Consider the following 22,353-nt stretch of genomic DNA (forward strand, 5'->3'; position numbering starts at 1 on the left):
TGAGAGGCTGGAAAGACTGGGACATTCTTCTCTGGAGTGTGGGAGATTTAGAGGTGATCTTATAGAGGTCTATAAAATAATGAGGAGCATAGATCAGCTAGGTAGTCAATATCTTTTCCCAAAGGTAGGGGAGTCTAAAACTAAAAGGCATGGGTTTAAGGTGAGAGGGGAGAGATACAAAAGTGTCCAGAGGAGTTTTCATAGAGAGTGATGAGTGTCTGGAACAAGCTGCCAGAGGTAGTAGTAGAGGCAGGCATTTTGTTTTTTAAAAAGCATTTAGACAGTTACATGGGTAAGATGGGTATAGGGGGATATGGACCAAATGCAGGCAATTGGGGCTAGCTTAGCGGTTAAAAACTAGAGTGGCATAGACAAGTTGGGCCAAAAGGCCTGTTTCCATGCTGTTTCCTGTTTCAAACCTCTATGTCTCTAATATATTTTTTCCAATGCTAGTTTTTCTTTTCAAAGGTACATTTCATTCATAAAATATCTAAAAGAACATGACAAGACATTTCAAAATGGCCATTGCAGGACATGCAATGATACTCAGGTTTTCCAGAGATCAAGTTGCACTGGGAGGTATTTCAATACAATTGTAATCATTTTCCATCTACATTCAATGTGAGTCATACAGCCTGAAGGGTCTATACAGTTTCCAGCCCCTCAGTTCACTATGGCGAAAGGTATTAGACAGCGACCTTCCCCCATTCCGCCTCTGCACTGGCTGCCCCAAGCTTTAGTGCATCTTTCAGCACTTAGAGCTTTGGAATGTGCCATCTGTAACACTCAGCCATGTACTCAGCCAAAGCTCCTCCCTGCTGTGCAGATGCAGGAATTTGCTGCAGTTCATGACCACATTGTGCAGCACACAACATACCATTACAAGGTAAAGTCACCATAGTCCCAGAGTGACCACAGCAGGGATAGCTGACTGGTGGTGATTTAATCCGAGGATCACCACACGTCAGGCAAGGGGCAAGGTTGAGAAGGCAGGGCCTTCATGAATAACCTCAGCTGGTATAGGAATTGAACCCAGGCTGTTGGTATTGCTCCGTATCACTAACCACATCTCCAGCCAACTGAGCTATGGTTCTAATGAAGGTTTGGGCCGCAATGTCACGGACTTCCCCTGCAGGGTGAGGAGAAATCACTGATCCAGAGGGGATAATCCTTGCCACCCAGGATCCTGTTGCCCTAATTCAGAAAGCTCATGAAAGCTGCAATTTCTGCCAGATAGATGACTAATGAGGACAGCCCGTGAAGCAAGCATAGCCTTGCATCTTTGCTTGTGATCACAAACGAGCTGAATGTTTCGAAAGTGGAAGCCTTTGTGGTTTACACATGCCACTGGTTTTTACCACAGAGCTCAATGGCATCGTGGGTGCAGTGCAAGGAAATGAGCAATGACCATGAAGTTCTTTTCCCTGGCCGCATGGCTGTCATTTGTGGTGAACTTGATACATTGGCATGGTGGCACAGTGTTTGGCACTGCTGCCTCACAGCACCAGCATCTCAGACTTGATTCCCAGCTTGGGGTCACTGTCTGTGCAGAGTCTGCACATTCATAGAATCATACAGACTCCTACAGAAGGGGACCATTTAGCCCATCAAGTCTGCACTGACCACAATCCCACTCGGGTTCTCCCCGTGTCTGCGTGGGTTTCCTCCGGGTGCTCCGGTTTCCTCCCACAGTCTGAAAGATGTGCTGGTTGGGTGCAATGGCCATGCTAAGTTCTCCCTCAGCGTACCCGAACAGATGCCGGAGTGTGGCGACTAGGGGATTTTCACAGTAACTTCATTGCAGTGTTAATATAAGGCTACTTGTGACACTAATAAATAAACATAAACCTTATTATGTTGGCACAAGTATTGGGCACTTTCCTGCAGCTTCTGAATGTGGCATAGGACCCCTGAAGCAGCTGTCAGTGTGACTGTCTCATGGGGAGGGGCAGCTTCATCAGGCCTCAAACCCACCTCCTACTAAATATCCGGCACTGGGAGTGGCAACTGACACAAATCTTTAAGCCCCTCCATCCCTGCTCCTCTGCCTCTGTTGCTACCATTGCGTGGGTGGGGGGGGGGGGGGGGGGGTGCAAAAATGCAGCCCAATAAAAAAAACCCAAATAAGAAAAAAAATTCAAACATTATTCACCAATTTAAACACAGTTTGAGTTTTCCTAATGAGTTTACTCTTCAGTTTTTAGTTTACATCCTGCGACTGTGAACCCTCCAGTATCTTTGCTTCAGTTGGGTGTGTATGGGAGCGGCGTGTGAATTTGCTAAGGTTTGTATTACTGGGAGTGTTTATGAGTCAATTTGGAATTGCCGACTTAAAACAAGTAAAACTGCGAATGATTGAATTGTAAAACCCAAACAGAAAAGAAAAACTGCTACATGCACCGTCTGTAAAGAAAAAAAAGACAGATTTGTGTCAAGCTAATTAATCTCAGTAGGGCAGTAGTTGAGATGCCGTAGTAGCCTGAGGTTAGGGAGGGTAAAAATGAGCAAGGGTGCTTGTTCCTCACTGCTATCCAGGGACTGCTTTGAAGTGCCTGTGCAGTTTGTAATGGAATAACCTACCAACCCTGACCATTGAGCTTCACGATGAAGAATAACCACAGGGCGGGAAACCAGAGGAAATTTTACTGTGGCAGGAATCACAATTACAAGAGGAGGGGGGTGGGGGGGAGGAAAGGGAATAAGTTGTTTGCAATAAAACAGTTAAATTACAGTATAAAGACAAAGCAAGTAACACAGCTGCCTGCTCACAAGAAACAACTAGAAGCTTATTTGAAACAAATACAATTTTCTTCCCTCTTAAGGACATTGATTTCTCATTAGAGTTTGCTTTATAGGCACCAGCTAATATTGGTGTCTTATTCAAATACAAAACCTTGGCAATGAACGTGGCTCATGGAGCCCTTGCAACGAGTGTCCTATTCAGGATGAGAGGAATACTTTTAAATGGAAGGAGTGAAATTGGGGCACCATTCTTCTGTGATCAGAACTACACAACAGTAAAGATAGAAGGGTGGCACAATGGTTAACACTGCTACCTCACAGCGCCAGGGACCCAGGTTTGATTGGGTCACTGTGCAGTGTCTGCACATTCTCCCTATGTCTGCGTGGGTTTCCTCCAGGTGCTCCAGTTTCCTCCCATGTCCAAAAGACATGCTGGTTAGGTGCATTGGCCACGTTAAATTCTCCCTCAATGTACCCAAACAGGTGCCGAGCGTGGCAACTAGGGAATTTTTCACAGTAACTTCACTGCAGTGTAAATGTAAGCTTGTGACTAGCTTTAGTCAATTTAAAAAATTGATAAATTTTTAAAAATTTCAAAAACTGAAGCAAATTATATCCGCTTATGGACTGTTGATTTCCTTTTAAAGAGAAGAGTAACAGGAATTTTATAAAAATACGGGCAAAGTAAACATGGCAAATGAATTTAAATGTATTACTTAGAAATGCAAATACTGACGTTTTGGAATGTGGAGAATGCTGCCCCTTTTAAACCTTTTGTCTGCACATGTGTTGCCCAACTCCTTGGATGCGTGGAAGATGTCTGTTCATCCTGATGGGAATGCCATTTTCTTACCTGCAGCCGTCCCTTAGGCATGAATGGTGCCTCGCCTGCTTGGTGCCTTTATAGGTTGCATTCGATAACAATCATCAGCATTAAAATAACACTGGTATCTTGTTTCTTGGTAGTTTGCATTGCTCAACAATCAGTGTTGGTCACTTTGAATATCTTACAACATTCCATTCAACATTTCATAGCTCGCTACCCCCTCGTAATGTGCATAGATAACCCCCACCCCGCCAGCCCCACTATCTCAGAGGGCAATTAATAGTCATGAAATAATGTAAAAATGACCCAAGAGTCTAGTAAAAGTCCTGGATTTCCATGCAAAAGAACTTGATCTGATGTATTTAGATGCTGAATACCATTGGCCCAGTCATTCAAAGGGCATTCAATGTAGCTTTTTTAATATATATTTTTACAAGAATAATAATTTGGTCAGAATATGGGGTCACTGTAAGGAAAACAGGGAGTGTTTTGTTTGATTAGTACAACACACTGATTGGGCCACAGTTGGGTAACTGCATGCAAATACAAACTTGTGCACAGGTACTACAAATGTGACACTGAAAAAGCAACCCTGCGATCATGAGTCCAAATGCCATCATGGTCAATGGAATGTCGTCCTTTGGGAGTGTTGTCTATGGGTTAAGTTTGAAAAAGAAGGTTTATTATATGGGTGTGAGCGGGGCATTTGGCCATTCATGCCAGTGAATTCTCCAGTCCCGTTGGCAGTGCACCCCCTCCCGGGGGTTTCACAGAAGCATGGAGTGACATCCATGGGAAATCCCATTGACAGCAGCAAGACCAGAGAATCCCACCACCAGTGAACAGTGCACCATTTCCCACTGCCAAGAAATACGTGGCTGGGACGCTGGAGAATATGATTTGCGACTAGCTCCACCAGCTGTTACCAGCACAGATGTGAGAGCCTTCACCTTGCTGTAATAGTGATGGCTCCATAGTAAGATAAACCATGCTGAAATATCAATTCCACTTGGATCTTCTCACAATAAAACTGAAACGGTGATCTTTGCCTCTTCTCCCTCCCAAACAGGTATGTCAAAAAATCTTCATTAAAACACCTTGTAAGACGATTTCCCTTTAATATTGCAATTGACAGTCAGTCTGCAACAACTGTATTTCTACCCAGCCCCAGAAAATCGTAGCTTATCTCAGAGGCATCAAAAACTTGATAAGCATGTTCTGGAGAAAGCAGGCTGTAAAGAGAGCCATCTCTCTTTTGGCTTTCTTGTAAAAAGTCAGCAATAGCCTTCCAGCGGCTACTTTCAATTTCATCATCCGCCCATCGGTTTGTTGGCAGAGTTGTGGAACGAAGAAGAGGATATGCACTGTCATGGTACACCTGGATAAATAAACTCTTCAGAAATGTTGTGTCCCTCTGAAAAGAACAGGAATCAGATTCAATAAGAAGAGCTCCTTAATATTCATTTAAACACACAAGAGTAACTTCTTCAAAAATCATTTTGCTGTCAGAGGATGTCTAAAAGAAAATGCAGGAAAGAATCCTATTCCAAACAATGGGTACCTTAATCTGATGTGTCCCTATTAGTATCAAATTAAATACACCAATGTGAATTAAAGAACTACTTTAGGGGCGGCACAGTGGTCAGCACTGCTGCCTCACAGCGCCAGGGTCCCAGGTCACCATCTGTGCGGAATTTGCACGTTCTCCCCGTGTCTGCGTTAAAATTTATTTGTTAGTCACAAGTAATGCTTACATTAACACTGCAATGAAGTTACTGTGAAATTCCCCTCGTAAGTTTCCTTCGGGTGCTCTGGTTTCCTCCCACACTACAAATATGTGCAGGTTAGGTTGGTTTGGCATGCTAAACTGTCCCTTAGTGTCAGGAGGACTAAATAGATAGGGTTATTGGTACAGGGCCTGGGTGGGATTGTGGTCAGTGCAGACTTGAATGGCCAAACGGTCTCTTTCAGCACTGTAGCGATTCTATGATTCCAATTAAAATCAAGTGCGAGGTGTTGGCAGATTTAGGCAAGTTTATATATAAACACAAGCTGAGTTTGCAGTTATATTCCCACGCTCACAACATATTCTATTTTGCAAAAATACAGAAATGACAGTATAATTCTGGAGTACAACTGATTATTTTGTATTTGTGGTTTAAATTTACATATAATGTCTTTTGCATCCACTGGACATCTCAAAGCACTTTGCAATCAATTAAGTCCCTTTTGAAATGTAGTCACTGTTGTAGCAACATTTCAGTTGGTAACACTCTCACTTCAGTCATGAGGTTTTGGGTTCCAACTCCAGAGCTTCAGTACAAACGTCAAGGTTGATGCAAATGTCAAAGTCATGCCACCAAATAACTTCTGAGGTGGATGTAGAAAGTCTCGCACTGTACTATTCTGAAGGAAGGGAGTTATCCTCAGTGTCTTGCTCAATATTTATCCTTCAATCAACATCACAAAAAGAGATTCACTGGTCATTATGACATTAGTTTGTGGGAGTTTGCCATGTGCATGTTTGTTGTTGTATTTCCTACATCATTGCAATGACTACACTTCAAAAGTAACTTGATTGGCTGTAAACACTTTTGAGATATCTGATGGTCATAAAAGATGCCTAAGAAATGCAAATCTTTATTTTTTTAAATTTCTACATCGAGTGGGAGAAGTAAAATCGCATAAACCAGTTTGCAATATGTCTTTAGTTTGTGCCTGAAGTTACACAAAAGAACATTTGTTGAATGAATTGTGTCATAGTCTTGTTGTTAAGACCCTGTATTAGTCAGCTATTTCTAATCACTTAACAGCATGCACATTTTGTGGGGCTCTGAACCTCAGGAAAAACTAAAAAACATCATATTTTGGGTGGCACGATGGCAGTGGTTAGCACTGCTACCTCAAGTGCCAGAGACCCAGGTTTGATTCCCGCTTGGGTCACTGTCTGTGCCAAGTTTGCACATTCTTCCCATATCTGTGTGGGTTTCCTCTGGGTGCTCCGGTTTCCTTCCTCAGTCTGAAAGTCGCGCTGGTTAGGTGCATTGGCCATGCTAAATTCTCCCTCAGTGTACCTGAACAGGCGCCGGAGTGTGGCGACTTGGGGATTTTCACAGGAACTTTATTGCAGTGTTAATAAAAGCTTACTTGTGACTAATAAATAAACTAACTTTATTCTTTATACGAATATGGGATATATTCAAGGACAAGCCACTTTCACATACCTATGTGCAGTATAGATGCCCCCACAACATTACTATTAATTATTTCTCAGGATATGGGTGTTGCAGACAGCAATTATTGCCCATCCCTGCTTGTCTTTGACAATGTAATGCCTGAAAAACAGGTACAGTGCAACACAATTTCTGGGCCCAAGAATGTTACACAAACTCATTTCAAACACTCCTTGTCTCTCCCTTGTACCTGTCGATACTTGTGTTACAGGTTACAGAGCAAAATTCAAGAGCTTCGGTTTCACTGGCTTCTAAATTGGGTCAATTTTATGTTGTTTTCATCAGTGAAATGTATCTTTCTTTTTAAACACATTGTCTTGCTGCAAATTATATCTGCTAAGTAAACTTACTTTGTGACTCAGCTAAAATGTTCCCTGCTGATAGCTCCATTATGTTTTCTTTGCCTAAACATAAGAAAGCTCATTTCTTCCTCCTGCACCAGCCATTTTAATGCAAGGCTGCAACGACAAGAAAACTTGGGGAAAAATTTGAGTACTCCCATTTTGAAGTGCACGGACTGCATTTCAGGATTACCCCTTGCCCAGTCCCGTTGAAGAAGGCTGCACATAAACTTTATGCTGTCTCTTCATTTTAATGGTTTCAGCATGCAACCCAGTACTATGCATGTTGCTGACTGGTTGCAAACTAAATAGGAGGCCCACTAGTGCGGATGGCTCGCAGATGGCCTGCCTGCCTTAACTGTACCTTGCCATTTAAAGGAAAGCTGCATTCTGTCTATGATGGAATTAACTGCAAGAAGCAGCACAGAAAATAGGCTATTTGCTTGCTGCACCTGCATGTTAGCTTTCAGAGGCTAATGAAAAGGACACCCCACGCTACTTTAGACATCAATACTTTCCAACCATTTAAGGAATACGATGCCATTTGTTTTCCCTGCCAAACTGAATAACTTCATATTTTTCCACATTATATTCCATCTGCCATGTTCTTGCCCACTCACAATCTATCTAAATCCCCTTGAAGATTCTTTACAACTCACATTCTCATCTAGTTTTGTGCAATCAGTAAATTTGGAAATATTACATTTGGTCCCCAGATCCAAATCATTGATATAGTTGTGTAACGTTGGGGCCCAAGCACAGATCTTTGTGGCATCCCACCAGTCACTGCCTGCCAACCTGAGTGTATCCCATTTATGTGTTCAGTGTAATACCCATTCTCAATCCATGCCAGTGTATTACTCCCAATCCCACGTGCTCCAATTCTGTTTAATTTCGCACCTTAATCAAAGCCTTCTGAAAATCACATCCAGTGGTTCCTCTCATCTATTTCACAAATTACAGCCACAATATAGGTTTGCAAAATGTGATTTCGGTTTCATAAATCCACATTTATTCTGGTCATTCCTACTATTATTTCCTATGTGCCCAGTTATTACATCCTTTGTAATAGGTTCTAGCATTTTACCTCTTGGTTTCATTGGTGAGAACACTGAATATAGGAGTTGGGTTGTCTTGTTGGAGTTGTACAAGACATTGGTAAGTGTCTGGAACTATCTGCCTGACGTAATAGTAGAGGCAGGTACAACTTTGTTTTTTTAAAAGCATTTAGACAGTTACATTAGTAAGATGGTATGAATGGATACGGGCCAAACTTGGGCAATTGGGAATAGCTTAATGGTAAAAACTGGGCGGCATATTCAAGTTGAGACAAAGGGCTTGTTTTCATGCTGCAAATCTCTATGACTATTGCTGATGTCAGGCTAAACAGTTCCCCATTTGTTCTCTCTGTTTTTTCCCAAATAGTGGGGTTATATTTGTTACCTTCCAATCTCCAGGGACCAACTGCAGGAATCTACAGAACTTTGAAAGATGACCACCAAACACATCCACTGTCTATCATGATGTTCAACACTATTGTTTTGAATTTTACAAACACAAACTGGCTGTGTATAGTCAGTAATCTCTCTGCCTACTACAAACAATCAAAGGGACCTTCTGTTTGATACAAGCTGCCAGTCATTGGAATTTACAGCCTACAGACTTGGCATTGCACCAACCCAAAAATTCATAAAACACATAACTCATTTGTGGACAGCACAGTGCTTAGCACTGCTGCCTCACAGCGCCTGGGACCTCAATTCCAGTCTCAGGTAACTGTCTGTGTGGAGTATGTACATTCTCCCTGTGTCTGCATGGGTTTCCTCCAGGTTTCTTCCAAATGCTCTGGTTTCCTCACCTGATGAAGGAGCAGTGCTCTGACAGCTTGTGCTGCCAAATAAACCTGTTGGACTTTAACCCGGTGTTCAGAGACTTCTTACTGTGCTTATCCCAGTTCAACATCGGCCTCTCCATATCATTCCTCCCACAGTCCAAAGATGTGCTGGCAAGGTGGACTGGCCATGCTAAAATTGCCTCTTGAATCAGGGGGATTAGCCGGATAAATACATGTGGTTACGAGGATAGGGCTTGGGTGGGATTGTTATTGGTACAGGCTCAATGGGACAAATGGTCTCCTTCTGCAATGTGGTGATTCTATGACTCGCATGATAGGCAGAACATATTTTTGATTCAATAGCATCATTCTGATAGGGGAAACTACTACCCGTGTAGCAACTGCATAGTAGCAGCATGAAATGGTATCTTCATGTGCTGCTTAATTTTTTAAAGATACCTTGCCTTTCCACAGTAATTCGAGGTAGACTGGGCACTTCTCAAAAATCACAGCCTTAGGCCCAGTTGTGAGTATATATGTACAGCAAGTGGAATCTCGTCAAAATTCTTCAAAGCTCTCCAGCTCCACACGTCAGTTTTCTCTCCGGATGTTGAGGCTCAGATTTAAAAAATGAGTGGGTATGGTTTACACTATCACTCTGGTGAGATGGGAACTCAGCCGACAAGACTTTTAAAAAGAACAATCTTCTCCACCTACCACCCCCCCCCACAAAGTATCAGGGGCTCTGCCCCCACGATTATCACCTGCATCCACCCTTCTCCACTCCCCCACCCCTCAAATTATTGGTGGCACCTCCTTCAGTGCATGCTCTCCACACGCCCCGCCCCATCCCTCCCCCCCACCTAAATGGAGATCCTCTAGGACCCACCCGTCAGAAACCTGGTCCTGTCCTCTCCCTCGTGGCTACAGTTACCTTTGCACCCCCGACGTGACATCATGTTGACGAGATATGAATATATCATGACAGTGAATAATTTGGCGAGGGGACTACTTAATCATAGTTAAATTTATTATAACGTATTAAAATCAGGTTCTCGCCCATTATGGTCGTTGCGGAAGAGCAGGAAAATCAGAAATCCTGATCTTGCCAGCAAGATCAGGATTTCTGGTTCTCTCCAGATTTTGCACTCCCGCCGGCAAGCCAGCACATGAAGAGTCTGGGCTCAAGATCCTGCCCTGCAAGTCATGGTCTGTTTGTGATAGCCTCACCATGCTTTGCTGTGCCCTGGTTGCACAATTAGCAAATTGTTTGCACCTTATTTATGAATTTGCTGCTAAGGCCAATATAACATGTGAAGATGGAGAAATCCCAAAACTTATACTGACTGGTGAATGTACACAATGTAGGAGAGTGCTCATTCTTAGACTTCTCAACTAGCAAGGAAGAGGAATTTATTAAACCGTTCAATTTCCAAGGTGACTTTGAGCATGGGAGGCAGCATATTAAACTGTTCAAGCAAATTTCTGCATGCAGTAGCAGATTCAAATGCAGCAAGCGTATCAGGTATGTTTTGTTAATGATGAGTGCAGAGTGAAACACTTTAACTGCATGTCTCTTTTTGCACCAACAGTCACATTCTATAATACTACAATATTAAATCTTTACTCAGTTATCTATGGATTTTGTTCCATTTTGTGAACTCACAACAAACTCCTACTGCTGCTTTATGAGCCCAGTAATGATGGTAATTTCTAAGTTTTAGGTCTATCCAATCAATGCTTTATAGGACATACATTAATTTTTGTGATTCAGGCACTGTCCTGTAATGTACAAATTATACATACACTTTGGTCTTAACATCTGTCGCTCAGTTACCATTAGCAATGAAATACTGCATTCATCTTCTTTATTATTGTTCACACACAATCCCTCGTTTAATTCCCAATCCAGCTTCCTTTGCATACTTACAAATATGTTGATTTTTTTTCATTTTCCACCGTGGCTCATGAGACTGATGGTTCTCCATTTTGTGAACTCACAATACAACAATCTTTGTTCTGAACATAGCTCTGGCCAAGTCTAGCAGTTGGCGACTTAATTGTATACCACATCATGAAGATTTCCCATGCTCCAGCATCTTTGTTAGGACTTAATCTGTCATTCCATTTTTTATATTCTACGTGTATTACATTTTACATTTTATTGTTAAAATGAACCTCAGTGTTTCCACAAAGGGTGGGGTGGGGAAGGGAAGGGCAGCATTTACAGTCACAGAGATTTACAGCATGGAAACAGCCCTTCGGCCCAACTGTCCATGCCACCCCATTTTTTAACCCCTAAGCTAGTCCCAATTGCCCATGTTTGGCCCATATCCCTCAATACCCATCTTACCCACGTAACTGTTTAACTGCTTTTTAATACGACAAGATTGTACCTGCCTCTACTACTACCTCTGGCAGCTCGTTCCAGACACTCACTATCCTGTGTGTCAAAAAATTGTCCCTCTGGACACTTTTGTATCTCTCCCCTTCATCTTAAACCTATGACCTTTAGTTTTAGGCTCCCCTACCTTTGGGAAAAGATGTTGACTATCTAGCTGATCTATGCCTCTCATTTCATAGACCTCTATGAGATCACCCTTCAGCCTCCTACACTCCAAAGAAAGAAGTCCCCATCTATGCAGCCTCTCCTGATAACTCAAACCATCAAGTCCCGGTAACATCCTAGTAAATCTTTTCTGCACTCTTTCTAGTTTAATAATATCCTCCCTATATTAGGGTGACCAGAACTGTACACCGTATTCCAAGTGTAGCCTTACCAATGTCTTATACAACTTCAACAAGATGTCCCAACTCCTATATTCAATGTTCTGACCAATGAAACCAAGCATGCCAAATGCCTTCTTCACCACTCTGTCCACCTGTGAACTCCATTTTCAAGGAGCTACGAACCTATATCCCTAGATCTCTTTGTTCTATAATTCTCCCCAACGCCCTACCATTAACTGAGTAAGTCCTGCCCTGGTTCAGTCAACCGACAAGCATCAGTTCGCATTTATCTAAATTAAACTCCAACTGCACCAAGGCATTTGGTTTAATTGACCAAGATCCCATTGCAACCTAGTAACTTTCTACACTGTCCACTATGCCACCAATTTTGGTGTCATCTGCAAACTTACTAACCATGCCTACTAAATTCTCATTCAAATCATTAATATAAATGACAAATAACAGTGGACTCAGCACCGATCCCTGAGACACGCCACTGGTCAGAGGCCTCCAGTTTGAAAAACAACTCTCTATAACCACCCTCTGTCTTCTGTAATTAAGCCAATTTTGTATCCATTTGGCTACCTCACCCTGGATTCCACGAGATTTAGCCTTATGCAACAACCTACCATGAGGTACTTTGTCAAAGATCTTGCTAAAGTTCATGTAGACAACATTAACAGCACTGCCCTCATCTACCTTCTTGGTTACCCTTTCAAAAAACTCAATCAAATTTGTGAGACATGATTTTTCACTCACAAAGCCATGCTGGCTGTCCCCAATCAGTCCTTGTGTCTCTACATGCCTTTTAGATCCTGTCTCCCAAAATACCTTCTTACAAATTACCCACTACAGATGTGAGGCTCACCAGCCTGTAGTTCCCAGGCTTTTCACTGAACCCTTCTTAAAAGAAGAACAACATTTGCCACCCTCCAATCTTCAATCTATCGTCTGGGTTAGCAAGTTCGCAGACGATACGAAGGTTGGTGGTGTTGTGGATGGTCTGGAGGGATGTCAGAAGTTGCAGCAGGACATAGGATGCAAGACTGGGCGAAGTGGCAGATGGACTTCAACGCAGATAAATGTGTAGTGGTCCATTTTGGCAGGACCAATGGGATGAAGGAATACAATATCAAGGGTAGGAGTCTCTGCTGTGTTGAAGAGCAGAGGGATCTTGGGGTCCGGGTCCACAGGACTCTTAAATCGGCCTCGCAGATGGAGGATGTGGTCAAGAAGGCGTAAGGTGTACTGGCCTTCATTAATCGAGGGATTGAGTTTAGGAGTCGGGAGGTAATGCTGCAACTTTATAGGACCCTTGTCAGACCCCACTTGGAGTACTGTGTGCAGATCTGATCGCCTCACTATAGGAAGGACGTGGAAGCTAAGGGTGCAGAGGAGATTTACAAGGATGTTGCCTGGATTGGGAGGCATGCCTTATGAAGATAGGTTGAGGGAGCTGGGACTCTTCTCCCTGGAGAGAAGAAGGTTGAGAGGTGACCTGATAGAGGTTTATAAGATGTTGAGAGGAATAGATAGGGTGGATTCTCGGAGGCTATTTCCCAGGGCTGAAATGGTCGCTACGAGAGGACACAGATTTAAGGTGCAGGGAAGCAAGTACAGAGGAGATGTTAGGGGTAAGTTTTTCTCTGAGGGTGGTGAGTGAATGGAATCAGCTGCCGTCGGTGGTGGTGGAGGCGAACTCGCTGGGGTCTTTTAAAAGACTTCTGGATGAGTATATGGGATCTAATGGGATTGGGGGTTATAGATAGGTCTATAGCTTAGTAGGTATACAAGTGAGCGGCGCAACTAGTGGGCCGAAGGGCCTGTTTGTGCTGTAGTGTTCTATGTTCTATGTTCAAGGACTTCACCTGTAACTAGCGATGATTCAAATATCTCTGCTTAGGGAACCGCATTTCCTCCCTAAACTCCCAGAGTGTCCTGGGACACACTTCATCAAGTCCCAGGGATTTATCTACCTTGATGTGCTTTAAGACTTCCAGCACCACCTCCTCTGTAATAATGTATACTCTTCAAGACATTACTATTTATTTCCCCAAGTTCCCTAACATTCATGCTTCTCTCAACAGTGAATACTAATGAGGAATATTCATTTAGGATCTCACCTATTTCTTGATACGCAAATAGATGACTTTGCAGGTGCAGCAGGTGGTCAGGAAGGCTAATGGGATGCTGGCCTTCATAGCGAGGGGGACTGAATATAAAAGTAGGGAGGTCTTGCTGCGACTGTATAGGGCATTGGTGAGGCCATAGCTGGAGTACTGTGTGCAGTTTTGGGCGCCGTACTTACGCAAGGATATTTTGGCCTTGGAGGGAGTGCAGAGGAGGTTTACTAGGCTGATACCGGAGTTGAGGGGGTTGAGCTAGGAGGAGAGGCTGAATAAACTAGGCTTGTACTCGTTAGAGTTTAGAAGAATGAGGGGAGATCTCATTGCGACGTACAAGATGATGAATGGGATGGATAGGATAGAGGTGGAGAGACTCTTCCCGCTCAGAAAGGACAGTAGCTCTAGGGAGCACAGCCTCAAGATAAAGGGGGGGCGGTTTAGAATGGAGTTGAGGAGGAACTTCTTCACTCAAAGGGTGGTGAATCTCTGGAATTCTCTGCCCGTTGAAGTGGTGGAGGCTGCCTCACTAAATATTTTTAAGACGCGGGTTGATGGGTTTTTGATAAGCGAGGGGATTAAGGGTTATGGGGAGAGGGCGGGAATGTGGAACTGAGCCACAACAGATCAGTCAAGATCTTATTGAATGGTGGGGCAGGCTCGAAGGGCTAGATGGCCTACTCCTGCTCCTATTTCTTATGTTCTTATGTTCTTAAGAGGTTCTACTCTTTCTCTCTCTAGTGACTCTTTTGGCCTTTAAAAGTAACAAAACTTAAAATGTACATTGCAAATTGGTCAACACGTTGGCGCAGTGGTTAGCACTGCTGCCTCACAGCACCAGGGACCTGGGTTTAATTCCTGGTTTGGGTCACTATCTGTACAGAGTCCGCATGTTCTCCCCATGTCTGCATGGGTTTTCCTCCAGGTGCTCGTTTCCTTCCACAGTCTGAAAGACTTGCTGGTTCAGTGCATTGGCTATGCTAAATTCTCCCTCTGTGTAACCGAACAGGCGCCCGAGTGTGGTGTTTTCATAGAATCATAGAAAAACTACAGCACAAACAGGCCCTTCAGCCCACAAGTTGCGCCGATCACATGTCTACCTACCAGGCTTACCTATAACCCTCAATCCCATTAAGTCCCAAGTACTCATCCAGAAGTCTCTTAAAAGACCATATCGAATTTGCCTCCACCACCACCAACGGCAGCCGATTCCATGCACCCCCCATCCTCTGAGTGAGAAACTTACTCCTGACATCTCCTCTGTACCTACTCCCCAGCAACTTAAACCGGTGTCCTCTTGTGGCAGCCATTTCAGCCCTGGGAAAAAGCCTCCGAGAATCCACCCGATCAATATCTCTCAACATCTTATATATCTCTATCAGGTCACCTCTCATCCTTCGTCTCTCCAAGGAGAAAAGACCAAGCTCTATCAACCTATCCTTATAAGGCATGCCACCCAATCCAGGCAACATCCTTGTAAATCTCCTCTGCACCCTTTCAATGGCTTCTGCATTCTTCCTGTAACGAGGTGACCAGAACTGATCCCAGTACTCCAAGTGCGGTCTGACCAGGGTTTTATAAAGCTGCAGCATTATCTCCCGACTCCTAAACTCTATTCCTCGATTGATGAAGGCCAGTACACCATACACCTTCTTAACCACGTCCTCTACCTGTGAAGCCAATTTGAGAGTCCTATGAACCCGGACCCCAAGATCCTTCTGATCTTCCACAGTGCTAAGAGTCACCCTTAATATTATATTCCTTCATCCCATTTGATCTGCCAAAATGTACCACTATACACTTATCCCGGTTGAAGTCCATCTGCCATTTCTCTGCCCAGAAGTGCATCCTATCTATGTCACGCTACAACTTCTGATATCCCTCCAAACTATCCACAACACCTCCAACCTTCGTGTCATCGGCAAACTTACCAACCCATCCCTCCACTTCCTCATCCAGGTCATTTATAAAATCACAAACAGCAAGGGTCCCAGGACAGATCCCTGGGGCACTCCACTGGTGACCGACCTCCATGCAGAAAAAGACCCATCTACAACCACTCTCCGCCTTCTGTGGGCAACCCAGTTCCAGATCCACAAAGGAACGTCTCCTTGGATCCCATGCCCCCTCACTTTCTCAATAAGTCTTGCGTGGGGGACCTTATCGAACGCCTTGCTGAAGCCCATATAAACCAGATCTACTGCTCTTCCTTTGTCAATGTGTTTAGTCACATTTTCAAATAATTTAACCAGGCTCATAAAGCATGATCTGCCTTTGACAACGCCGTGCTGACTACTTTTGAGCATAATAAACTTCTCTAAATGTTCATAAATCCTGTCCCTCAGTATCTTCTCCATCAGCTTACCAACCACTGAGGTTAGACTCACCGGTCGATAATTTCCTGGGCTATCTCTATTCCCTTTCTTGAATAGAGGAACCACATCCGTAATCCTCCAAAACCTCTCCCGTTTCCATCGATGACGCAAAGATTGTCGCCAGAGGCTCTGCAATCTCTTCCCTCGCCTCCCACAGCAACCTGGGGTACATCCCATCCGGTCCCAGCGACTTATCTATCTTGATGCTATTCAAAAGCCCCAAAACATCCTCTTTCTTAATGTCCACATACTCAAGCTTTTCAGTCCACCACAAGCCTGCACTACAACCACCAAGATATTTTTCCACCGTGAATACCGAAGCTATTTCTACCAGTTCGATACAATCTTTCCCACCATCGCATTTTATAGGTTCTATTCCTTCACATCTCATCCTTTTACTCTTCGCATATTTGTAGAACGCCTCAGGGTTTTCCTTAATCTTACCTACCAAGGCCTTCTCATGACCCCTTCTGGCTCTCCTAATTTCCTTCTTAAGTTCCTTCCTTCAAGCCGTATACTCCGCTAGGTCCCTAACATAACCTAGTTCCCTGAATCTTCTGTACGCTTTTCTTTCCTTTTTGATTAGATTCGTTACAACTTTTGCGCACCACAGTTCCTGTAAGATGGAGATAGATAGAAAAGCAGAGCCACATGCCTCCTGTAAATTTCCAATCTTGCCCTTGAACAACCAATTGGAAGCGCTCAAGAGCTACATAATGAAGAAGTTCCATCTGATAGTAGATTTGGTAGTTCTCCTTTGAAGCTCTCTAGGATGTTTTATCACTATAAGAATGCTGTATAAATGCAGCTTCTTGTTGTTGATGGTCACTCCTCCTTCCACCTGAACAAAAACAGCTTGGCCTATGTTTGGTACTTTTTCATTGCAATGAACCAGAGTGTGGAAAATTTTCAGAAGGGATGAATGAAGTATGTTGTATAGTAAGAAGTCTCACAACACCAGGTTAAAGTCCAACAGGTTTATCTGGTATCATGAGCTTTCAGAGTGCTGCTCCTTCATCAGGTGAGTGGAGAGTTGGGATTACAAACAGGCATATATAGGCAAAATCCATTTTGGAATCCAACCATTATCCTACAATTGTGTCTCTGCCTATATATGCGCCATATTTGTGAACCCAACTCTCCAGTCACCTGAGGAAGGGGCATGGCTCCAAAAGCTCGTGATACCAAATAAATCTTTAACCTAGTGTTGTGAAACTTCTTACTGTGCCTACTCTAGTCCAACGCCGGCATCTCCACATCAAATATGTTGCAAGCAGGGTATTTATTTCTAAGTTATGATTTTGCTCTTAATTTACAGGCAAATGAGGCTGGTAACATACACTGAAAACACATTACCTTCTCAGGCCGGCTTAAAGTTACTTCCTTTTCAGACCACGCACTCTGTCAAGTGGAAATCAAACAGTGTCAGTAATGGTGAGAACACTTTCCATACTAACAGTATTTTTATCAAAAACATATGATCCTCAGTCGCAGAAATAAAAGTGTTCAAATGAATATGCAGAGAAGTGTAAAGCAATACCTTCTGTCAGAAGAACAAGGAGAGGCAATATAAAATAAAGGGCACGATTCTAAAATGGGGTGCAGAAATTAAGTACATCATGTGACCAATAACAATATCTGTTGTTAATAATTACTTTAAAAACTTGAGGCTGATTAATATCAGTGCTGAGTTAAAACAAAAACTAATGCCATTTTAGAATGCATTGTGCATTCCCCGGTCAGCTTTAGTAGTTGAAACCTCCTTAACTGGAATTTACAAATCATCTGACATTAAAGTTCAGAATTAGCGGATGGAGATGGAGGAGATGACTTGAAGGATATGGGCCAAACACAGGCAATTGGGACTAGCTTAGTGGTAAAAACTGGGTGGCATGAATAAGTTGGGCCGAAGGGGCTGTTTCCATGCTGTTCACCTCTATGACCGCTACTGTAGAGATATAGAAATAGGATGGCATAGTGATTAGCACTGCTGCCTTACAATGCCAGGCTGAACTCAACGGACATTTGTATTGTCCGTATCCCACCTGCTACAGTTCCCATGGCGGAAAATTCCATCCATGATCTTTGATCATGAACAGCAAGCTAGAATCAACATGAACATTTTGATTTCAAAATTCTAATCAAATAATTCAAAATAATCTGTTGCTTCACGTTGTTGCATATTCTTGTAATGCAGGAGGGCGTGCCAGGTGTAGCATCAGGCATACCAAAAATGAGCTGTCAGCCAGGTGGAGCTACAACAGGAATACTTACAGACATGATAAACAGCAGAGGCAGCATACTATAGACAGTGCTAAGTAATCTCACAACCAACATATTATATCAAAGCCCTGCAACCTTCTGTCACATTCAGTCACTAATTAAATATCCAACCACAGAGGGAGACTCCATGAGCATTCCCATCTTCAATGATACTACAGTCCAGCAAATGAGTATGAATACAGGACAGAAATGAATACAAACATCTTCAGCTAGCAATGTCAAGTGGATGATCCATTTCAGCCCCATCATAAGGTTCCCAGCAAGACTGATGCCAGTCAGCAGCCAATTCAATTCATTCCTCGTGATATCAGAAAATGGCTGAGCATACTAGCGACAGCAAAGGATTTGGGCCTTAATCTGTGGTAGGCTTGGGTTTACTGGCACCTACTACAGGTGTGCTTTATCATAAGAATGTGGTGCTTCCACGAAGAGCTATAAGACTGCAGCAGCTTTTATTCTTGTAAAAAGATTTTTGCCTGCCTATTATTAAAGAAAAATTCTCCAACTGAATTTTCCTTGTTGCTAAAAAGGCCTTCCAGAATTATTCCAAATCTCTCCTGGCTGTTCTTTCATCTTTCATTTATAAGTTCATCCTAAATTGTACTCTATGTTGCACCTAGTTCCTTCAAACTTCAAAAAAACAACCTGTTGCCTTGGCAGCACCACTGCCTAAGCTCGTGATACAGTGTTTCACTCTATGCTCTCTGTGTACTGTATTTTTGTACACGTACCTCTTCAGTACTGAAAAATCTACTTTTTCCAACAGAATCATGAAATTTTACAACTCTTAGCATTTCAGAAGTTTGTTTATAATTTTACAAACACTAACTTCACAACAGTGATCAGCCTATGGAATTCACTACCACAGATTTTAGTTGAGGCTAAAGCATTGAATGTTTTCAATAGGCAGCTAGGTATAGCACTTGAGGTGACAGGAATTAAAGGATGGGGGAGGGGAAGATGAGGTGATCAGCCATGATCATAATAAATGGCAGAGCAGGCTTCCCTTCAGTCACCTTAAGCCAAAGTTTTGGAATTCCCTCCCTAAATATCTCTACTTTTCTCTCCTTTAAGAACTGCCTTAAAACTTAGTTCTTATACCAAGCTTTAGTCACAGTATCCAGCATCTCATCCTTTGACGCACTGTCAATTTTTGGTTGATTACACTTTTGTGAAATGTTTTCCAACATTAAGGGTGCTATACAAATGTAAATCAATGTTGTTTTACTGTACATCCACATTCCAGATAATCCACTAAAAAAGGCCTTTTATCCACATATATAAATAAACCAAAGTTATTTTAACATCTTTTGCCTAAAGTTTGTTTACTCGTGTCACAAGTAGGCTTGCATTAACACAGCAATGAAGTTACTGTGAAGATCCTCACCCTGGCACCTGCTCAGGTACACTGAGGGAGAATTTATCATGGCCAATGCACCTAACTAGTACATCTTTCAGGCTTTGGGAGAAAACTGGAGCACTTGGAGGAAGCCCACACAGATACGGGGAAAATGTGCAGACTACACCTTGACATGGCTTTAAATTAAGGGGGGGTAGTTATAGGACGGATGTCAGGGGTAGGTTCTTTACCCAGAGGGTGGTGAGGGATTGGAATGCCCTGCCTGCTGCAGTTGTAAATGCGCCTAGTTTGGGGGCATTTAAGAGATCCGTGGATAGGTTTATGGATGAAAAGGGATTGGTTTAGGTTAGAGGGTCATTGTTTTTTAACTGGTCGGCGCAACATCGTGGGCCGAAGGGCCTGTTCTGCGCTGTAATGTTCTATGTTCTATGTACACACATATATACACACACACACACACACACACACACACACACACACACACATAAACGGCGACCCAAACCAGAAATCATACCCAGGTCCCTGGCATTGTAAGGCAGCAGTGCTAATCACTGTGCCATCCTATTTCTATATCTCTATAATAGAAATCAGAGGTGAACAGCATGGAAACAGGCCTTTCGGCCCAACTTGTCCATGCCACCCAGTTTACCACTAAGCTAGTCCCAACTGCCCGTGTTTGGCCCAAATCCCTCTGTACCCATCTTACCCATGCAACTGTCTGAATGCTTTTTAAAAGACAAAATTGTACCCGCCTCTGCCTATGGTTAAAATATTTCATTATCTTGCCAGATACTACAGAAATGTTTGGATGAGATGGAATTTGTGTAAAATGGAGTATGAGAGCAGTTAGAACAGCACTGGAGTAACTATCTGGTTTTCAACATGCTCAGGAAATGGTAATGCTGAGCAACAACAGACTCACCCTAAGAGCATCTAAGATATCAGTTTGTTCCAGTACTTCTGGAAATGTTGCCAACACTGGGTTACCAATGAGTTCTGCAAATAAAGCAAACAAGGAAAATCAATGCTGATGCACATACATTATTATAGCACATCAAAAGTTTCTTTGTTGAAGAAAATTTGGCAAAGTACAAGAACTGGTCCAAAACCAGTAGCTTCCTTTGTCAGAGTTATACCACTGACGCAGTAGTTTGGGTGGGGAGTATTATGGATTGGGTACTTGATGGAGTTGCCGTAATAAGGTGAAAATAATCAGTATTGGTGAGATATATTTTAGTGGTTTAACATCTTGGTGCAGGATTCAATGATGGGGGAGGAGTGGCCATTATGAGGTGAGAGTGACTCGCACATGGACTGTTCCTACTGGCACTGAGGAGGTTATGAAAATCTGAGTTAAAGTGGCAGTTTCCACTGAACATTCACTATATTTAACTCTACCTATTACCATCTCACTCGATCCCTCGCCACCGTAAACTGGAATCCTGCTCCTCTGATATCAGCATTGAATAAGCAGAAATTTACTCCCAATAGAATATTAGGAAAAACAAAGCCATTAGATCCCACTACAAATTCAGTTCCCTAGGCACTAACTCCTTCCCCTCTCCCTAGCAATTCTTGAGGCTGAACTGTTTGTAAATCATATTTCATCCTAAGATAAGCTCTATTCTACATCTGTACCAATACTAAGACTGCTTATTTCCACCTCTGTAAAATCATCCAATTATGTGCTTGCTTCAGCTCATCTGCCGTAGAAACCCTCATGTTGATTTGACTTGACTATTCCAACATACTCCTGGCCAGGCTCCCACATTCTACCCTATGTAAACTTGAGGTAATCTAAATCACTTCTGTCCAAGCCCTAAGCAATACCAAATCCCTTTCACCCATCATCCCATGCTCACTGACCTGCATTGGTTCCCGGTTAAGCAATGCCTCGATTTTGAAATTCTCATCCTTTTTTCAAATCCTTGTGATGGCATTGCTCTCCCTCCCTCTTTAATCCCCTTCAGCATTATAACCCCCTTAAAGATATCTGGTGTTCTTCAATTTTGCCTTTTTAAGTATCCTTTATTATAAAATCACTCTACATTTGTGGCCGTGTCAACTTTCTAAAGCTTTGGAATTCTGCCTTTCTTTTCTCCCGTAAGGTACTCCTTAAATTATTCTTTGGCTAAACATAGATGGATGATAAGTTTTGTTGGATGGCACTCCTGGGGGGCTCCCAAAATACTTTACTAAAATCATTTTCGCCTTTTAAAGACGTATTGAATAAGTATTTGAAGCAGCGAACAACACAATGTCAGGATGGACAGGGGAACTTGTTTTGTGCAAGGGCAATCCTAAGTTATGTGCAAAGGAACTCTCATGTGCAAATAGAGAAGGGCAATAAAGCCAGCGACAACCACATCTTGTAAGTTAATTTAAAAACTTCATGGCTAGATAAGAATTTATTGCTTTGAGGCACGGAAGTTATCAATGATGAAACAGGAAAATGGTATACTTTGTGCTAATAGTTTCTATTGCTTTACAAAAATCAAACAATATT

The 22,353-nt window shown here is 42.8% G+C and overlaps 1 protein-coding gene across 2 annotated transcripts in view; it reads right to left on the minus strand.

Annotated features, from left to right (window-relative positions):
• Positions 1–3,970: 3,970 nt before the first annotated feature.
• Positions 3,971–22,353, minus strand: part of nphp1 (nephronophthisis 1) — a 68,647-nt gene continuing 50,264 nt past the window's right edge. For both annotated transcript variants that reach the window (XM_080192930.1, XM_080192931.1), the window contains 3 exons: positions 20,770–20,843; positions 17,561–17,605; positions 3,971–4,982 (listed from right to left, as the gene is read on the minus strand). In XM_080192930.1, coding sequence (XP_080049056.1) covers positions 4,704–4,982; positions 17,561–17,605; positions 20,770–20,843 — 398 coding nt within the window. In that variant the 3' untranslated portion in view covers positions 3,971–4,703. The remainder of the gene's footprint in view (positions 4,983–17,560; positions 17,606–20,769; positions 20,844–22,353) is intronic.

The sequence above is a fragment of the Carcharhinus amblyrhynchos genome, chromosome 7, assembly GCF_965287045.1.
Source record: "Carcharhinus amblyrhynchos chromosome 7, sCarAmb.v2.hapA, whole genome shotgun sequence".
Lineage (NCBI taxonomy): Eukaryota > Metazoa > Chordata > Chondrichthyes > Carcharhiniformes > Carcharhinidae > Carcharhinus > Carcharhinus amblyrhynchos.